At 41.3% G+C, this 18,363-nt stretch overlaps 1 protein-coding gene across 1 annotated transcript in view; it reads right to left on the bottom strand.

The window, feature by feature from the left end:
* Positions 1-18,363, bottom strand: part of LOC133061636 (adhesion G protein-coupled receptor E2-like) — a 65,915-nt gene that overhangs the window by 8,652 nt on the left and 38,900 nt on the right. Inside the window, exons 17-20 of the mRNA XM_061149607.1 lie at positions 6,433-6,499; positions 6,068-6,159; positions 5,012-5,180; positions 4,820-4,930 (exon numbers count right to left, since the gene is read on the bottom strand). Coding sequence (XP_061005590.1) covers positions 4,820-4,930; positions 5,012-5,180; positions 6,068-6,159; positions 6,433-6,499 — 439 coding nt within the window. The remainder of the gene's footprint in view (positions 1-4,819; positions 4,931-5,011; positions 5,181-6,067; positions 6,160-6,432; positions 6,500-18,363) is intronic.

The following is an 18,363-nucleotide window of genomic DNA, read 5'->3' as shown; positions in this document are numbered from 1 at the left end:
CACCAAAGAATTGATACTTTTGAACTGTGCTGTTGGAGAAGACTTTTGAGAGTCTTTTGGACTGCAAGGAGATTCAACCAGTCCATCCTAAAGGAGATCGGTCCTGAGTGTTCATTGGAGGGATTGATGTTGAAGCTGGAACTCCAATACTTTGGCCGCCTGATGCAAAGAGCTGACTCATTTGAAAAGAGCCTGATGCTGGGAAAGATTGAAGGTAGGAGGAGAAGGTAGGAGGAGAAGGAGGAGTAGGACGACAAAGGATGAGATGGTTGGATGGCATCACTGACTCAATGGAGATGAGTTTGAGTAAACTCCAAGAGTTGGTATGGACAGGGAGGCCTGGAGTGCTACAGTCCATGGGGTTGCAAAGAGTTGGACACGACTGAGTGACTGAACTGAACTGAACTATAAATGAAACCCATGTACAATAGATGTGCCAGCAGAAAAATGATCCCACAAAGATGTCAACATCTTAACTCTGGAAGCTGCAAATTTATTAGCTTACATGGGAAAATGAATTTTTATGATCTTGAGATGGAAAATTTATCCTGGATTACCCTGAGGAGCCAATGTAATGATCAGGGTCTTCATAAAGGAAAGAGAGAAGTAAGAGAGTAAGAGGTGGGGAAAGATATCATGATGGAGGTGAGGAAGAGAGAGAGAGAGCGATGAAGGAGGAGGAGAAGAAGAGGAAGAAGGAGGAGGATAGAGGTGAGCTGATTGATCTGAAAAGCTACACTAAACAGACTTTGAAGACTGGGTGAATCACGAGGCCACTAACCATGGAATGCAGGCGGCACCAAGAAGTTAAAAAAAGGTTAAGAAATGCATATTTCCCTAATGTTTCCAGAAGGGATACAGACATTTTGATTTTAGTCCCATAAGATCCATTTTGAACTTTTGACTTCTAGATCTGTAAGATAAATTTGTTTGTTTTTAGCAGCAAGTGTGTGGTAACTTTTTACAGCAACAGTAGGAAACTACACTAAGGAAGTGCAAGTTTTCTTGGGTTCTGAAGTGAGGGAAGCTCAGATCCTCTTCTGGGTCTCCCAGGGACAGGGTTATACCCTTGCTGAGGGTGAGTTGACTCAAGCACATGGAGAGTTAGCATTCCCTTAAGCAGACACTCATGGGTTATTTGTTCTATTCTGCCTGAATGAGTGTAATCCATGAGTGGGACAGGGCTGTGGTAGAGCAAGGCATTGAACCTCTCAGGTCTGTGGGGTCCTCCCTATGTGGACAGCATCAGCTGTATGAGGGAAGCCACATTAACTCCTGCTAGGTTACACTCTGCAACCTTGGCTGAATCAGAATTTAGTGTAAGGAGGATGTTCAGCCCCTCCCACCAAGACTTGACCCACTTAGAGTCTGCAAAGTTCCCTTTGCACATGGTTAGTCCTGACTGAGTTAATCTAAGAAAATGGTCTTAATTTGGAGGGAGGAGACAAATGAGGCAACTGAAGGTTTAAATTGTTTCACAGCTTGAAAAGCAATTTGACCAAGCTTACACAGCAAACACTTGGTTGAGCTAATATTTCATTCCAGATTTGTTTCAGCCTGGGAACTAAGATCTACACAGTGCTCTGGGATCATAAGGAAATACTTGGGTGTTAATTGGTAGACAGGATGGTTAATAATTAAAAAATATAGTAGGGCAGAGAATTATCTTGTTTCCAAAGGAAAGAGGCACCATAAAATAATCAATAATTTTTTTGATATTTTATCCCCTTAATGATCAGGGAGTTCATTCATTCATTCATCTTTGTTTAGTAAATAATTGCTGATCATTTGGAAAATGTTAAACACTGGAGAGAGAGATTGATGAATAAAACAGTTTCTGCCCCTTCTTGCAGTTGCAGATTAATCACTGATTAACTTAACCAATCATGTAGCAATTATGTATTGAGTATTTCTACATGTCTGGCGCTGTGTGAAATGTTGAAGATATAACAGACAGGAAAAGCAAAATGGTGCCTGGAGACGCTAAATCTAGAAGGAAACAGATATTAATCAAATAGAGAAAACCAAGAGTAAGATGATTCTGACAAAACTCTCTAGGGGCTATTGGAGAGAAACATGGAAGAATCTGATCTAATCTGAGCAGGTACAGGCTTCATGGAGGAATCGACATATAGAGATATGTCTGAAGGCATATATAGTTTTGAGTCAAGGAATAAAAAAGAGTGTTTTAAAGAGAAGAACTATGTGCAAAGCCTTTGTCCCAAAGAGGCACACTGAATTTTCAAAACTGAAAGAAATTTGATGTGGCTGGAATAATGGTGAGTACATGATATATGAAGCTGGAGGGGAAAGCAGGAGATGAGTCAAACAAATTCTCACTCATGTATGGCTCTTGGTTTTGACTCTATATGTAATGGATTTAGCAAAGAGTGCAATGATTTTATTTGTGTTTTGAAAAGATCTTTCTGATTTCTGGGTAAAGGATGTTTTGGGAAGTGACAAGGATAGAAAGAATAGTCAGTTAGGTGAGCATAGCAGGTGTTTAGGCAAGCTGGCAGCCTGGCTAAGGAGAAGGTGATGGAAGCTGAGCTAGCAGGAGAGATTGTGGACATATTGAAAAGATAAGAACAAAAAGATCAAGGGTGGTAGGTTGTGATAATAATAAGATAACTGTTGAGAGTAGCTTTCAGGATCCAAACTTGTGCCACAGGATGAATGTGGCATCATGAAGATTGAGAAGGACACCATGGGAAAGAACTGGATTAGGGTAAAGATTGTAAGCATTAAATTGGAAAGCTGAGTTGAAGATGACTTTGAGACACCAAAAATGTTAAATACTCCATACTCCTTTAGATTTCAGAGGAGAAGTCAGAGATAAAGAAACTAATGGCCATCATTTGCAGCTTTTGCGACTGAATCTAAGGAATAAACGTTGTTGTCTAGGAGAAAAGAATAAAACAGGAATTAAAGTTGTTCTGGAACCAATCCCTTGTAGGGAACTACAAAGGAGACAAAGAGAGAATAGCAAGAGAGAACAGAAGAAAGACAAGGAGGAATGTATAAGTAGAATTTAGTGAGGATAAGGATGGAGTGTTTTATGAGGAAACAGTGGAGAGTGATCAGAAATTCTGAGACTTTCTGGGAGATGGAGATCATTGTAAATCTAAGAGATATTTGTTTTGGTGAAATACAGGGGAAAGAAACTATAATTTGCATGGGCTGAAGGCATGAGTTTAAGGCAGGGAAATAAAGACAGAAATGTCAACTCTTGGCTGGTAGCTAGAAGATGGCCAAGTAGTACATGTTTGTAAGACAGAAGAGAACCAAACATGTATCCATGGCTATGGGGAAAATACTGTTGAAAATGAGAGGAAAGAGTGAGGGAAGAAGGGTAAGTGGAAGAGAGAATGAGAGAATATGTGTGAAAAAGAATGTAAGGACATTGATAAGCACTGATAATGGGATTAAAAGCATAGGTGGGATAATTGTCTTCAGAGAGGAGAAGGATCATTGTCTCAATGATACAAGAGGATGCACGCTGATATTTGTTATGGTGTAGAGTTCACAAAGTATCATCATGACAATGTTGATTTTCTTTGTGAAATAAGTGCTGAGAACATTTGTTGAGAAAGGGAGAAGTGGTAGAAGATTCAGTGGTGGAATCAGTCCTTATGGAGGTTGGGGGGACAGGTAATGTGAGAAATGCAGAAGGGGCTTCCAGGCATATAGTAGTTTCCTTTCAGTGAGATGGAAGATTGAAGGCATTAAATAGAAGATGGAAGAGGTCAGAAAATATAAGGAAAATAAGTTTGTAAGTCTAAACCAGTAAGTGTTGTTTCTTGGTCATCACGGCCATCATTGTCACTACTGCTTATCTTTTTTGGTTTTGTGGTGGGTAGAGGGTACCAAGGGGCTTCCCCAGTGTCTCAAGGGTAAAGAATCCGCCTGCAGTGCAGGAGACCTGCATTCGATCCCTGGGTCGGGAAGATCCCCTGGAGGAGGGCATGGCAACCCACTCCAGTATTCTTGCTGGAGAATCCCATGGACAGAGGAGCCTGGCGTGCTACAGTGCAAGGATAGCACGGAGTCAGACATGACTGAAGCAGCTGAGCGCAGCGCGGCACAGTGCAGAGAGTGCCCAAATATCAGGCGGTCCGGTTAAGACAGTCTAAAACTCCAGCTAACACCTTTCTCTTTGGTGCACAGATAAGTACACACTCTCCCCCCATTTCCTGCATTTTGAGGGGTGCTGCTGAGTGTTATGTAGAGACAGGTGTACAACAAAATGGTAGGATCATGTGACTCTGAATAAAATGAGCCTCACCATTTCAGATCATTGCTAGTTGCTTATTTAGTTAACCATTCATGGCACATAGTAAGTGTCCAATAAGAATACTGATATGAGTCAAGATGGACACAGTTCCCTAAGGAATACACGTGAAATACATTTTGTAAACAAACTGAGACCACTGCTAGTGGTTAGTGTGAGTATGTGTGTGTGTGTGTGTGTGTGTGTATGCACACATGCTCAGTGGTGTCCGATTGTGTGCAACCCAATGGTCTGTACCTGCCAGGCTCCTTTGTCCATGGAGTTTTCCAGGCAAGAATATTGGAATTCATTGACATTTTCTACCTAGGGGATCTTCCTGACCCAGGGTTCAAATCCAGGTATCTGGTATCTCCTCATTGACAGGTGGATTCTTCACCACCAATGCCACTTGAGAATGAGTCAAACAGTTAACAAAGGGTAAGCCATCCTAAGACATCAACAGCTCATACGCAGTTGTCTAGTGTGCTAGGCATGTGCTGATCGATGAATTGGTTAGTGAAGTGCTCTGGGGGCAGTTCGTGATCTTACCTCACTGTGTTTGCAGCCATCAGACATGATCCTGCTGGAGAGCGTGTACTTCTCAGATTCAGCTTTGGTTTTCTTGATCCTTTTCAACCACTTCCTGTATTGCTCACGGACCTGCAAAGCATGCTCTGAGTTAGCCCACCTGAGAGGAGTGAGGATGGGATGAGTCCTGAGAGGGAGTCAAGACAGTGGTACCTGCTGGCTGAGGAGGCAGTGCACCAGGAAGATGAAGACACCCTGCAGGCTGTTGATGATGGTGAAGAGATAGGACATGACGTGGGCAGCCGGTCCCACCTGCAGGATTCCCAGACTCCATGTGCATCCCAAGATGAAGAGCTGAGCTGTGGCTTTAAATGTCAGCATCCTGGTAGAAGGAGAAAGTAAGTTCTTGATACAACCAGAGCCACTCTCATCATCACCCGTGGATGCTCCTTCCTTTCCCTGTTGCTAATGACTTCTCAGACTGGGTTGTGATTGGTTTCATTCTTTGCTGTCAATGATGCTCCACAATAGAAATGCCACTGAGGTCTAGAATGACATTTTGATTTGGATGGAAAGGGAAGCGACACTTCATAGGTTGCAAAAGCTTTATGATCCTCCGTGGAGATATCTAATTTCATTCAATCAATGTTCCTGAGGAAGTACCATGCATCATGCTCTGTGTTGTGTCCTGGGCATTAAATATCACAAAGGTGAGATTTCTAGTTTCATAAAGCTCATGATCTACTCAAATGACTGAAACAACAAAACAGTAAGATGTGTAATTTGGAAAAGATAATGGTAGAAATGCAAAAGAAAGAGCATCATATATGCACAAGATTTTCTGGAACAAAGGGCTGCCTAAACCTCCTAGAAGATTTAATGTTCACTGGGATTTTTTTACCAGGAAGAGGAGTGGGAGAGAGGTGAGAATGAGCTTGAAATGTGGGGTGTGAAAGTATACTAGACTGTGGAAGTGGTCACAGATTCCTCGAAGTGCTTCATGGGAACATAATTGTTCTCTGCGCATTTGTCATAAGACTGCTGACAAAGTCCAGAGAATGTTGCTATGGGAGTCACAAGTTCACAAACTGGAATTAGAGATGAACAGAAAACATCACTGGGTGAACTTGCTGCCTTAGGACACCTCCATCCATTTTACTCTGGGTTTCCTTAGAAAACCTGAGGATGGACACAAGGAACTGTTCAGGCACATGCCTTCACTCTTGTGACCACACATCTGCAGAGTTGTCAGTCTCTTCTCCATCTCACCTCATGTTCTGGAGGGTGGACACCTCACTGTTGAGGGAACAAAGTTTGCTTTTCAAAATCCAAAGGGTCATCAGAAAGAAAGCTAAATTGACCTTCAGGAAACCAGAAAAGAGTTATTGAATAAAATTTCAGTCCATTGTCCAGCCTGTCCAACATCATTTCCGCACTTAGGTAGTTTCTATTTTAAACCGTATTAGTGTGTTAAATTTTAAGAATGGTCTTAGAAAATGCAACAAAACCCATGACAACCCAGGAACACACCTGTTCCTGTCACCTCTGTCACCAACCCATGCCCCCCACTTTTAGTTCTCCTCTTTAAATGATGCTTAGCTGAGTATTAACGATGCTTTGATGTCATCACTCACAGAGAAGATGGCACAGACTGGTCCAAGGAAACCCCATTTAAATCCCTTTTCTGAGTGGAGCCAGCAACTGAGAAGGAAGAGAATAAAAAATGCATTTGTGGTCAAGAAGATGTGGTACATATTTACAATGGAACATTAGTCAGAAAGAACAAAATAATGCCATCTGCAGTGACATGGATGGACCTAGAGATTGTCATACTGAGTGAAGTAAGTCAGATAGAGAAAGACAAATATCATATGATACTGCTTATATGCAGTATCTTAAAAAAAAGTGTATAAATGAGCCTGTTTACAAAACAGAAATAAAGTCACGGATGTAGAAAACAAGCTTATTGTTACCAAGGGGGAAAGGGGGGATAAATTGGGTGACTGGGATTGACATATACACGCTACTATATTTGAAACAGGTAACTAATAAGGACCTACTATAGAGCTCAGGGAACTGTACTCAATATTTTGTAATGACCTATATGCACAAAGAATCTGAAAAGGGACTGAATATATGTATATGGATAATTGATTTACTTTGCTTTAAAGGAAAAACTAACACAACATTGTAAATCAACTATATTCCAATGAAAATTAATTTTAAAATGAATTTGTATTGCATATTAGTGCATATATATGGAATCTATAAAAATGGTACTGGTGAATTTATCTGTAGATCAGAAATAGAGACACAGACATAGAGAACAGACTTGTGGACACAATGAGGGGAGAATGTGGGTTGAATCGAGAGAGCAGCATTGAAACATATACATTACTAAGTGTAAAATAGTTAGTGGGAAGTTGTTGCATAACACAGGGAGCTCAACCTTGTGTCAGACCTGTGACAACCTAGAGGCGTGGGATGGGGGTGGGTGGGAGGGAGTATCAAGAGGGGGAAATATATGCATATTTATGGATGATTCACATTGTTGTATGGCAGAAACAAACAGGACACTGCAAAGCAATTATCCTCCAACTAAAATCAGATATTTAAAAACTGACTCCCTTAAAAAATTAAAAAAATACATTTATCCTTAGGGATCTATAATAATTATATTATTCACTCATTACTCAATAAGTATTGAGTGTCTCTTTTTTGACAGGTTCTGTGATTGTCTCTGACAGTACAGTGGTGAAGAGACTATACATGTTCTTAAATCCCATATTGGCAGGAGATACACAATTTTTTTTTTTTTTGAGATACACAATTTAATGATAAAAAATGGAGGTTATGACAATGTATCTTTGAATGTAATGCTCAGTTTTGGGTCTAAGGAAGTAGAAAGGTTAAGGAAGATTCCCAAAGAAACCATGTTTTAGTAGAAACAAGACCAATGAGTAGATGTTCCTGAGATAAACAGGGTTGAAGCAGGGACGTCTGTAAATATGTTAGTTTTTGAGAGTCTTCTGAACCTAACATAGTTTTAAGAGCCTTTCTTGCATTATTCAATTTAATTTTTTATCTGCTGTAAAACTCATCCACTGCTTTTTTTTTTAATATGGTTTTATTGAGATATGATTTCACATCCAATGAAATGTATCCATTAAAACTGTACAGTTCAGTGATCTCTGGATAGTCACAGAGATGTGCAGCCATCACCACAGTCTGACTTCAGAACACTTTCAACTCCTCAAAAAGAAACTGCATTCACATTAGCATGAGGAAATCCTCATTCCCACTTCCATGCATCCCAACCTTGATCCTAGCCCCAGGGTACCATTAACCAACTTTCTGTCACTATGGATCTGCCTGTTCAGGATACTCACATAAATGGAATCATATAGTATGTGGTTTTCTGTGACTAGATTCTTTCACTTAATGTTTTCAAGGTTCATTCATGTTGCCACATGGTTTTATGGCTGAAATTTCATTTTTAGTCTTTCTTCATAGCTGAATAATATTCTATTATGTGGCTATGCTACATTTTGGTATACCTTCATCAGTTGATGGACATTTATGTCATTCTCAGGTTTTGGGTGTTCTGAATAATGCTGCAATGAATATTGATGTAATTTTTTGTGTGGATATGTCTTTTTATATGTTTGGGATATACACCTAAGAGTGGAATTGCTGGGTCATGTGGTACCTACATATCAAAACTTTTGAGAAACTGTTTTCTACAAGTGGTTACACTAATTTCATTTCAAGAAGCAATGTATGAGGGTTCTAATTTTTCCATAACTTTTCATTTTTTTTATTGTCAGTCTTTAGTTCCTTTAATCATTTAAGTGAATGAGTCTGAAGTGACATGTCCTTTTGTGGGTTTTGATTTGTATTTCCTAATGACTAATGATGTTGAACACCTTTTCATGCACTTATTGTCATTTACTTATCTTTGGAGAAATCTTTATTCAAAACTAGTTTCTGTTTTTGGGGAATGGTGGTGAGTGGTAAAGAATCTGGTTTCCAATGCAGGAGATGCAAGCGGCTCAGGTTTGACCCAGGGTCAGGAAGATTCCCTGGGTATGGCAACCCATTCCAGTATTTTTGCCTGGGAAATCCGTGGACAGAGGAGCCTGGCAGGTTACAATCCATGGGGTTTCAAAGAACTGGATACATCTTAGTGACTAAGCAAGCAGGCAAGGAATCACTGTTGAACTTAGTATTAGAGACAGAAATTCTGTTTTCAGAAGAACAATACTTGACATAAATACTTAACCAGATTGAGGAGAGGGTCATAACTAGCAAACAGGCAGAAAAATTGAAGAGACAGACCTGGAATCAAACCCAAAGTGGACTTGGCCTTTGTGAGTCACAACCAAAAAGAGACCTACAAGTGAAAGGGAGCATGCCCAGGGCTTCTGATTCAAGATGGAGGAGTATAAGATTCTGCTCATCTCCTCCTGCAAAAGCACCAAAATCACAAGTAACTGTTGAACAACCACAGACAGGAGGACTCTGAAATCTACCAAAGAAAGATACTCCACGCCCAAAGACAAAGAAGAAACTGCAGGAGATGGTAGGAGGGGCACAATCACAATAAAATCAAATCCCATACCCACCGGCAGGGTAACCCATAAACTGGAGGATGATAATACAAAAGAAGTTCTCCCACTGTTGTGAAGGTTTGGAACTGCACGTCAGGCTTCTAGCCTGGGGGCCCAACAAAGGAACTGGGAATCCTCAGGGACTCTTACCGGGGAAAGTTAGTGGGATTTGATTATAAGACTTCCACAGAACTGGGGGAAACAGGGACTCTACTCTTGGTGGGCACAAACAAAACCTTGCATACGCCAAGACTCAAAGGAAAAGAGCAGTGACTCCACAGGAAACTGAACCAAAACTACCTGCTAGTGTTGGAGGATATCCTGTGGAGGTGTGGGTCAGCAGGGGCTCATCACAGGGACAGAGGGGACTGGCATCAGCTGTCTGGAAATGTCTCCTTTGGTGTAAACCCTCTTGGAGCTTAACCTAACCATATAACCCATAGACCTGAGGGTTGGGTCACCTTGGCCAAAAAACTACCAGAGAGGAAGTGCAACCCTGTCCATCAGCAGATAATTAGATTAAATCTTGATTGAGTAAGGCCCTGCCCACCAGAGCATGACCCAGGTTTTCCCACCACCAGTCCCTCCCACCAGGAAGCTTACACTAGCCTCTTATCCTCCTCTATCAGAGGACAGACAGAAGAAGCAAGAAGAAACAAAATCCCACAGTAACTAAAGCAAACCCACACTACAGAAAGTTAATCAGCATGAAAAAGCAAAAAGTTACATCCCAGATGAAGGGACAGGATAATGTCCCAGAAAAAACAGCTAAATGATGTGGATGTAGGCAACATTCCACAAAAAGTGTTCAGAATAATGATAGTGAATATGATTCAGGATCTCAGGAAAAGAATGGAGGCAGAGATTGAGAAGATACAAGAAATGTTTACCAAAGATCTACAAGAACTAAAGAACAAAGAAGCAGAGATGAATAAGACCCTAGAAGGAATCCATAACAGAATAACTGAGGCAGAAGCACAGATAAATGACCTGGAGGACAGAACGGTAGAAATCACTGCCATAGAACAGAATATAGAAGAATGAAAAGAAATGCAGGCAGCCTAAGAGACCTCTGGGACATTAAACGCATGAACATTCGCATTCTAGGGGTCCCAGAAGGAGAAGAGAGAGATAAACGACCTGAGAAAATATTTGAAAAGATAATAGCTGAAAACTTCCCTAACAAGGGAAAGGAAACAGTCAACCAAGTCTAAGAAGTACGTTGAGTTCCAGGCAGGATAAACCCAAGGAGGAACACACTGAGACACATGGGAATCAAATTGGCAAAAATTCAAGACCGAGATAAAATGTGAAAAGCAACAAGGGAAAAACAGCAAATAACATACAAGGGAACTCCCATCAGGCTATCAGCTGATTTCTCAACAGAAACTCAACTAGCCAGAAGGAAGTGGCATGACATATTTAGAGTGATGAAAGAGAAGAAACTATAACCACGAATACTCTACCCAGCAAGACTCTCCTTCAGATATGATGAAGTTAAATGCTTTCCAGACAACCAAAGTTAAGAGAATTCAGCACCACCAAACCAACTATACAACAAATGGTAATGGAACTTCTCTAGGCAGGAAAAAGAGAAGGAGAAGCCCTACCTAGAGAAAATGCACCCAAAACAATTACAAAAATGGTAATAGGATCATACATATTGATAATTATCTTAAATGTAAATGGATTAAATGCACCAACCAAAAGACATAGACTGGCTGAGCAGATGAAAACATGTCCAGGTATACGCTTCCACTTACCACATCACTCAGCTTGACCCCCCAAAATTGTATGTAATTATTTTATATTGTTAGATTAATCATGTTTCCATTATGGTTTGCAGTTGTAATCATCTTTTATTTTTTGTGTGGCTATCGACTGTGAAAACTGATGATCATCTATTACTTCTGTGATTCTGTAACTATTAAATTGCCAACACCTTTTGGATCATAGAAAAAGCAAAAGAATTCCAGAAAAACATCTACTTCTGTTTCATTAACTATGATAAAGCCTTTGACTGTGTGGATCAACACAAACTGTGGAAAATTCTTAAAGAGAGGGGAATATCAGACCACCTTACCTGCTTCCTGAGAAATCTGTATACCGGTCAAGAAGCAACAGTTAGAACCAGACATGGTACAACTGACTGGTTCCAAATTGGGAAAGGAGTATTTCAAGGCTGTATATTGTCACCTTGCTTATTTAACTTATATGCAGAGTACATCTAGTGAAATGCCAGACTGGATGAAGCACAAGCTGGATTCAAGACTGCAGGGAAAAGTATCAATAGCCTCAGATATGCAGGTGACACCACCCTTATGACAGAAAGCAAAGGGGAACTAAAGAGCCTCTTGATGAAAGGGAAAGAGGAGAGAGAAAAGCTGACTTAAAACTCAACATTCAAAAACTAAGATCATGGCATCAGGTCCCAGCACTTCACTGGAAATAGGTGGGAAAACAATGGATACTGTGACAGACTTTATTTTCTAGGGTTCCAAAATCACTGCAGAATGTGATTGCACCCATGAAATTAAAACACACTTGCTCCTTGGAAGAAAAGCTATCACCAACCTAGACTGCATATTAAAAAGCAGAGACATTACTATTCCAATAAAGGTCCCTCTAGTCAAAGTTATGCTTTTTCCAGTAGTCATGTATAGATGTGAGAGTTGGACCATAAAGAAAGCTGAGCACCAAAGAACTGATGCTTTTGCATTGTGGTGTTGGAGAAGACTCTTGAGAGTCCCTTGGACTGCAAGGAGATCCAACCAGCCCACCCTAAAGGAAATCAGTCCTGAATATTCATTGGAAGGACTGATGCTGAAGCTGAAACTCCAATACTTTGGCCACCTGATGTGAAGAACAGACTCATTGGAAAAGACCCTGATGCTGGGAAAGATTGAAGGCAGGAAGAGAAGGGGACGACAGAGGATGAGACAGTTGAATGGTATCATTGACTCAGTGGACATGAATTTGAGGAAGTTCCAGGAGTTGATGATGGACAGGAAGCCTGGCATTGTGGAGTCCATGGGGTCACAGAGTCAGTCATGACTGAGCGACTGAACTGAACTATTACTTAATATTATTGTATCATGATTGGTCAACAGAACAATTATAGAATTCTGTATCACCAAAACTAGCATTTATTAGAAAAATCTGTAATCACTTTTTAAAGTCCATATGTATATCAGAATTATCTTGGAATATTTGGAAAATACAAATGCCCAGGTATTGAATTTTTTATTTTTTTTTTGGCCAGAGCTCCAAATATATTTCTAATGAGCAGCCATATTAAAAAACAACTGGACTATATCAGGATCTTTTACTTTTATCTAGTTTGTTTCACTCTTTCTATTTCATATTCACAGTTCCCACTTCATTTAGTTTATGTTTTCCAATTTCTTCATCTCTTCTTTTTTGTTTTTGACATTCTTTCTCAAGCCCTTATCAAGTGTAGTACAAAAGCTTTTGTATACATATATATAAATGATATGTGTAACATATATTTTCAAAAACATTAATTTTTGCCCAACTAAAAAATTTATGACATTTTGATTCCACTTGCTTGACTTAGTATGAATAGAAAGCTAGGTTTCTAATTTAAAAAATGGAAGGCAACAAGCAACAAAGGTTTACTGTATAGTACAGGGAACTGTAGTCAATATCTTGTATAATGACTTATAATAGAAAATAATTTCAAAAATATTATATGTGTACATGTATAACTGAATCACACACACAAAAAAGAATTCTGCTTTTTGAAATTTAGTAATGTTTATCTTCTTGCCAGTTTTCCTAAATATTCTATGGCCATCTAAGAACAATGTATAAGATTCAAAGTTTTAAATATATGTGTGTAGCATATGATTACTATAAATGAATTAAATATGAATCTATTTTATTTAAATTATTAAGACATCATTCAAGATGCTCCTATATTATTTTTTCTGCAATTGATAAAACATTCTCAGAGAAATATTAATATGTCTCACTATAATTATATATTTTTTCTTTTTCCTTATATTTCTTCTGATTTTTGCTTTATGTGTCTTTGTTTCTTTGTTGGTAAGGTGTGTAATGGTTTATGATGTCTACTGTCTTTGTGAATTGTACCTTGTATCATTAAAAATATTAATCTTTGTTTCATTTAAAAGAAATAAATTAAAAAAAAATGAGCATGTCCGTAGAGACTGCTGGGTTAGTTTATCTCGGGTTCCAGCACTGTCAAGTCTGGAGAGAGAGGCTGTTCCCACTATGAGCCTGGAGAGTGAATCCATCCTGGGATAGTTTGTGTGGCAAATGTGGGTGGAGAGTCACGACCTGGCAGGGGAGTTTCTTATGAGGTCCTAGGACTTTCTCCTCTCCCAACTCCCAAAGGTTGTGTCCATTGTTAAATTGGGTTATTTGTCTTTTCTTGTTGAGTTATTCAATTTAATTTTAACAACAGTGAAAAGCAGAAGTTCTCTTATCCAGTAACTGATTAGAAGCTGACACATAGAGAACTTAAGTCTATTGCTCAAGGTTTTACAGACAGACAGTGAGAGAAATCACTGTTCATCTTACATTATGGTACAATAGAGAGTGAGACATTCTAGAACAACAGAAAACATGGTGGGACATTACAGGAAAATATAGTAGCTGCTGAGAAGAATGAAGAACACTTCATTGCATTAGCATGAAAAAACTGAAGTGTTCAAGGATTCCTGGAGAGAGCTCAGTTGATACAGATAAACATCAACTTTAGCAGCATGGTGTGGTTAAACTTGTATGTTCTGGGAGAATGAATTCCTGAACAGAAGACTGAAGACCTTGGTAAACTTGAACTCCTACTGAAACAACCAAAATGCAAGCAAAACAACTAAACCCAACCATTTCAAAACTCTGGCAGTTATCCAAGGCCACAGAACAAATTGAAAATGATTGATCCAAGAGAAACTATGGAACCTCAATAAGATGGGGGAAAAATGTCTGTAATGTTTCCCTTTGAACTATTTCCATTCCATCTCTTCCCAGCTAAGTGGGACAGCAGCCAAAAGCTAATAGCACTGCAGGCAGTAAAGATATGTGACTGTTTCTGAAGCGTCATTAAAAGCATTATCATTATACCCAGAGCACAGTCCATATCTTTTTCTGACCCTTTAGCTCCCTGGGAACTCTTTTTTTTTTAAATAAGTAAATTTATTTTTTTATTATTATTATTTTTTCATTTATTTTTATTAGTTGGAGACTAATTACTTTACAATATTGTAGTGGTCTTTGCCATACATTGACATGAATCAGCCATGGATTTATATGTGTTCCCCATCCTGATCTCCCCCTCCCACCTACTAACGCATATTTATGGAATTTAGTAAACTTATTTTTAATTGAAGGATAATTGCTTTACAATATTGTGTTAGTTTTTTGTCATATATCAACATGAATCAGTTGTTGACTAGAAAAAAAAGGTGTATAACTTGAGAGTTGCGAGTTTAGTTTTGTTTGGGGCAAAATGAGGACTGCAGCCCAGGGGGTAGCATCTCAGATAGCTCTGAGAGACTGCTCCAAAGTGGCAGTGGGGGAAAGTCAATATATAAGGTTTTGGTGAAGGGGGAGTACAATGCCATGAAACACTCAATTTACAAAAGGTTTTTGTTAGTCATGAGGATGTCACCATGAAGGGATTTAGAGCTTCTCTAGAGGAAAAGCACTAAATGAGGAGATGCAAGGATTGAGATCATAAAATCTGTTCCTAAAAACATCCAACTATCTAAAGACCTGTCCCACCAGATTCCCTGGAGCACAGAGTGCCTCACCCCACCCTCAACTCCCTCAGGAATTGTTGAAGTTCAACAGCTATAGCAGCATGGGGTTCCATTTCCATAGAGGCAGATGGCAAATGCCTTTGTTGTTCAGTCATTAGCAATGTTCTTGGTAGGTGCCAATTTGTAGTTGACACAGGCATAGGTATACCTATGACCCTTCCCTGTTGAACCTCTCTCCCACCCCACCCCACCCCTCTAGGTTGTTACAGAGCCCCAATTTGAGATCCCTGAAACACAGCAAATTCCCACTGAGTATCTATTTTACCTACGATTATTAGGAGTTAAAATAGGGAAAAGGAGTCCAAAATGGTGGTGGCTAAAGGACAAGGAAGGGAAAAGCCCGTGAAAGTAGAACAAAGGAAGGTCAAGGGAATGTCCGAGGACCGGAGTGGAGACCTCAGATAGAACAAACAGCACTCCTGGATAAGCCCAATTTGCATAGGGCAGGCCTAGGGGGAGGAAAAAAACATATAAAAGGAGGGGCCAAAGCGTTTTCTCTCTTTCCCCTACCCCTCCCCTTCTCCCGCGTGCGTGCACTCTTTCTCTTGCTCTAGTGATCTCCCCCTCCCCCCACCATGTGCGTGCGCTCTTTCTCTCGCTCCCCCCCCACCCCCCACATGCGTGCACTCTTTCTCTCTCTCTCCCCAGCACGCTGGAGCACTCTTCCTCTCTCTTCTCTTCACATCTTTGGGTTGGCATGTCCTCATGCTTTGAGGATGGATTCTCCTCCTATCTTCTAAATAAAATAGAGCTGTAACACTGATATGTATAAGAGGTATAACACGGTCTGTCCAAGACCCAACAGCTGTGATGCGCCGAGGGTTTTAATGTCTGTCACTCCAAATCTGTGTTGTGACGAGACAGAACCAAGGAGCATACACTCACCTGACATTTATGGTGCCATGACTCAGGTTTAACCTGGCTGAAACAACCTTGGCGCGGCCCCTGCAAGGAGGAGGCCACAAACAGCAGGAGCCCAACTCAGCGAAAGCTCCTGTGGTTGAAGCGGAACGCGAAGAAAACCCAGAGCAAGGGAACTGACAAGAGGCCCATCCTGCTGGAAACTGGGACAGTGGAAAATGAACTCAGCAGAAAGCTCATGCGGCTCAGTCTCAGATTCCAGAAGACCTTCAGTTAAGGTAGGAGGTCCTTGCTCCTATGGCTTGAGGGACATTTGCCTAACGAAATCTTAATTCCTTTGCAATCTCTCATTTCTTGTTTCCTTGAACCTCTGGGAACAGGCGGGCGGCAGTGGGCGCAATTGAGGGACTCTAGACAGGCTACTCTTTGGTATGTCCCAAGGGCACTATCTGCTAGGCCCCAATAGCTGTTACCCAAGCTGGTGGGGGTTCTTCTGTCCTTACTCTTCTCTGTGCCAAGAATCATACCAATGAAAACTGAGCACAGGTCAGGAATTTAGCAGGTTTTTCCGGCAGGTTATGAAGGGGATTCCTGGTACGTTTTCCCTACTGCTTTTCCCTTCTGTCCTTCAGCTCTCCCTCCCAGGACTCGAGCCCGGCCAAAACCCGGCCAAAACCCGGGATGCCTGGCTTTAGGACCTAATGAAGCTCAGGCTCTGATATCTCATTACAATAATTCATTGAGAGACAAAGTGATAAGTAAGAGGTGGATTTGTTAGGATTCAGAGAGAAGCTCTTCTACTCTTCAGGGTGTAGGCCACTGCTGAGGGCAAAGGCTCGGGTCATGGAATTTGGCCTGGCTAGGTTTTGCTAGCAGGGTGAATTCATATGCTAATGAGTGGGAGGATCATCCAAACCATTGGGGAACCACCCACTCCTCCCTCTTTTGACAGTGCCTTAGAGCTGTTCTGCTACCTCTGGGTGTGTCTGTTGGCTTATAGATTGGGGATTACTTGAATTTGACTTGTCATCTTGGACCCAATTGATTTTAATTGGTTTATGTTATGCCCTTGTGCTATGTCATTCTTTCAAAGGCTGTGCTCTGCCTCCTTCCCTCCTGTTTCATGCTCCTTTCCTCAGCCCCATCTGGGCCCACAACGTTGCCTCTACAATATTCTGGAGGGACAGCCAGAAAATAGCTGGCCTTGGGAGTGAAATACTGTATAATATCCAACCCCTTAATCCTACACAGCACTGGTCACGCTGGAGAACTTGGGGATGCCAAAACTCCAGTCCCGGGGTCCCAGGAGGTCAACCTGCTTAGGGATCTGGTCCTTGAAAGGTTGTCATGCCTCAACCTGCTCGGGCATCCACCAGTCCCAGGGGTCCCAGGAAGTTGTCACGCCTCCACCTGCCTGGGGATTCGATCTCTAGGAGACTGTCACACCTCAGCCTGCCTGGGGATCTGCACCCTGACCCAGGGACACCTGGCTCTCAGGTTGCAACAGTACTAGGTAGGATAAGCTTACATCATGATGTCTATTCCCATCCATGGTGGGCAAACCAGCAATGAGTTAAGATTACAACCCCTTAATCCTACCCAGCACTGGTCACACTGGAGATCTTGGGGACACTCAACTCCAGTCCAGGGGCCCCAGGAGGTCAACCTGCCTTGCCCTGCCTAAGGATCTGGTCCTCGAAAGGTTGTCACACCTCAACCTGCTCTGGGATCTGCCAGTCCCACGGGTCCCAGGAGGTCATCATGCCTCGACCAGCCCAGGGACCCAATTTTTGGCAGGCCGTCATGCCTCGACCTGCCTGGGGATTCAATCTCTAGGAGGCTGTCATGCCTCAGCCTGCCTGGGGATCTGCACCCTGACCCGGGGATACCTGGCTCTCAGGTTGCAACAGTTCTGGATAGGATAAGCTTCAGAAAGACTCACCCCTAAGGAAGCCCACCCATGGAAACAGAAGGAAGCCTATTACTTGTGGGACTGTGCCCAGTCTCAGCAATAACTCAGGAGTCCAACGAGACCCCCATTGCCTTTCTGGAAAGGCTAAAAGTAACCCTCCAAAAGTTTACCAATCTGGACTTAGACTCTTATGAAGGACAGGTGATTTTAAAGGACAAATTCCTGTCCCAATGTGCATCAGATATCAGAATTAAGTTATAACAGCTACAGCAGCAGGACCCTGCTGCCTCTTTAGATGAGATGATCCAGACAGCCCCCAATACCTTTTATAACAGAATAGGAGAGGGAGGCCAAGGCCCAGGAGAGGAAGAGAAG

This window comes from Dama dama, chromosome 9, assembly GCF_033118175.1.
Source record: "Dama dama isolate Ldn47 chromosome 9, ASM3311817v1, whole genome shotgun sequence".
NCBI lineage: Eukaryota > Metazoa > Chordata > Mammalia > Artiodactyla > Cervidae > Dama > Dama dama.
Note: the sequence above shows the minus strand (reverse complement) of the source record. Positions and strands in the feature narration are given on the sequence as shown.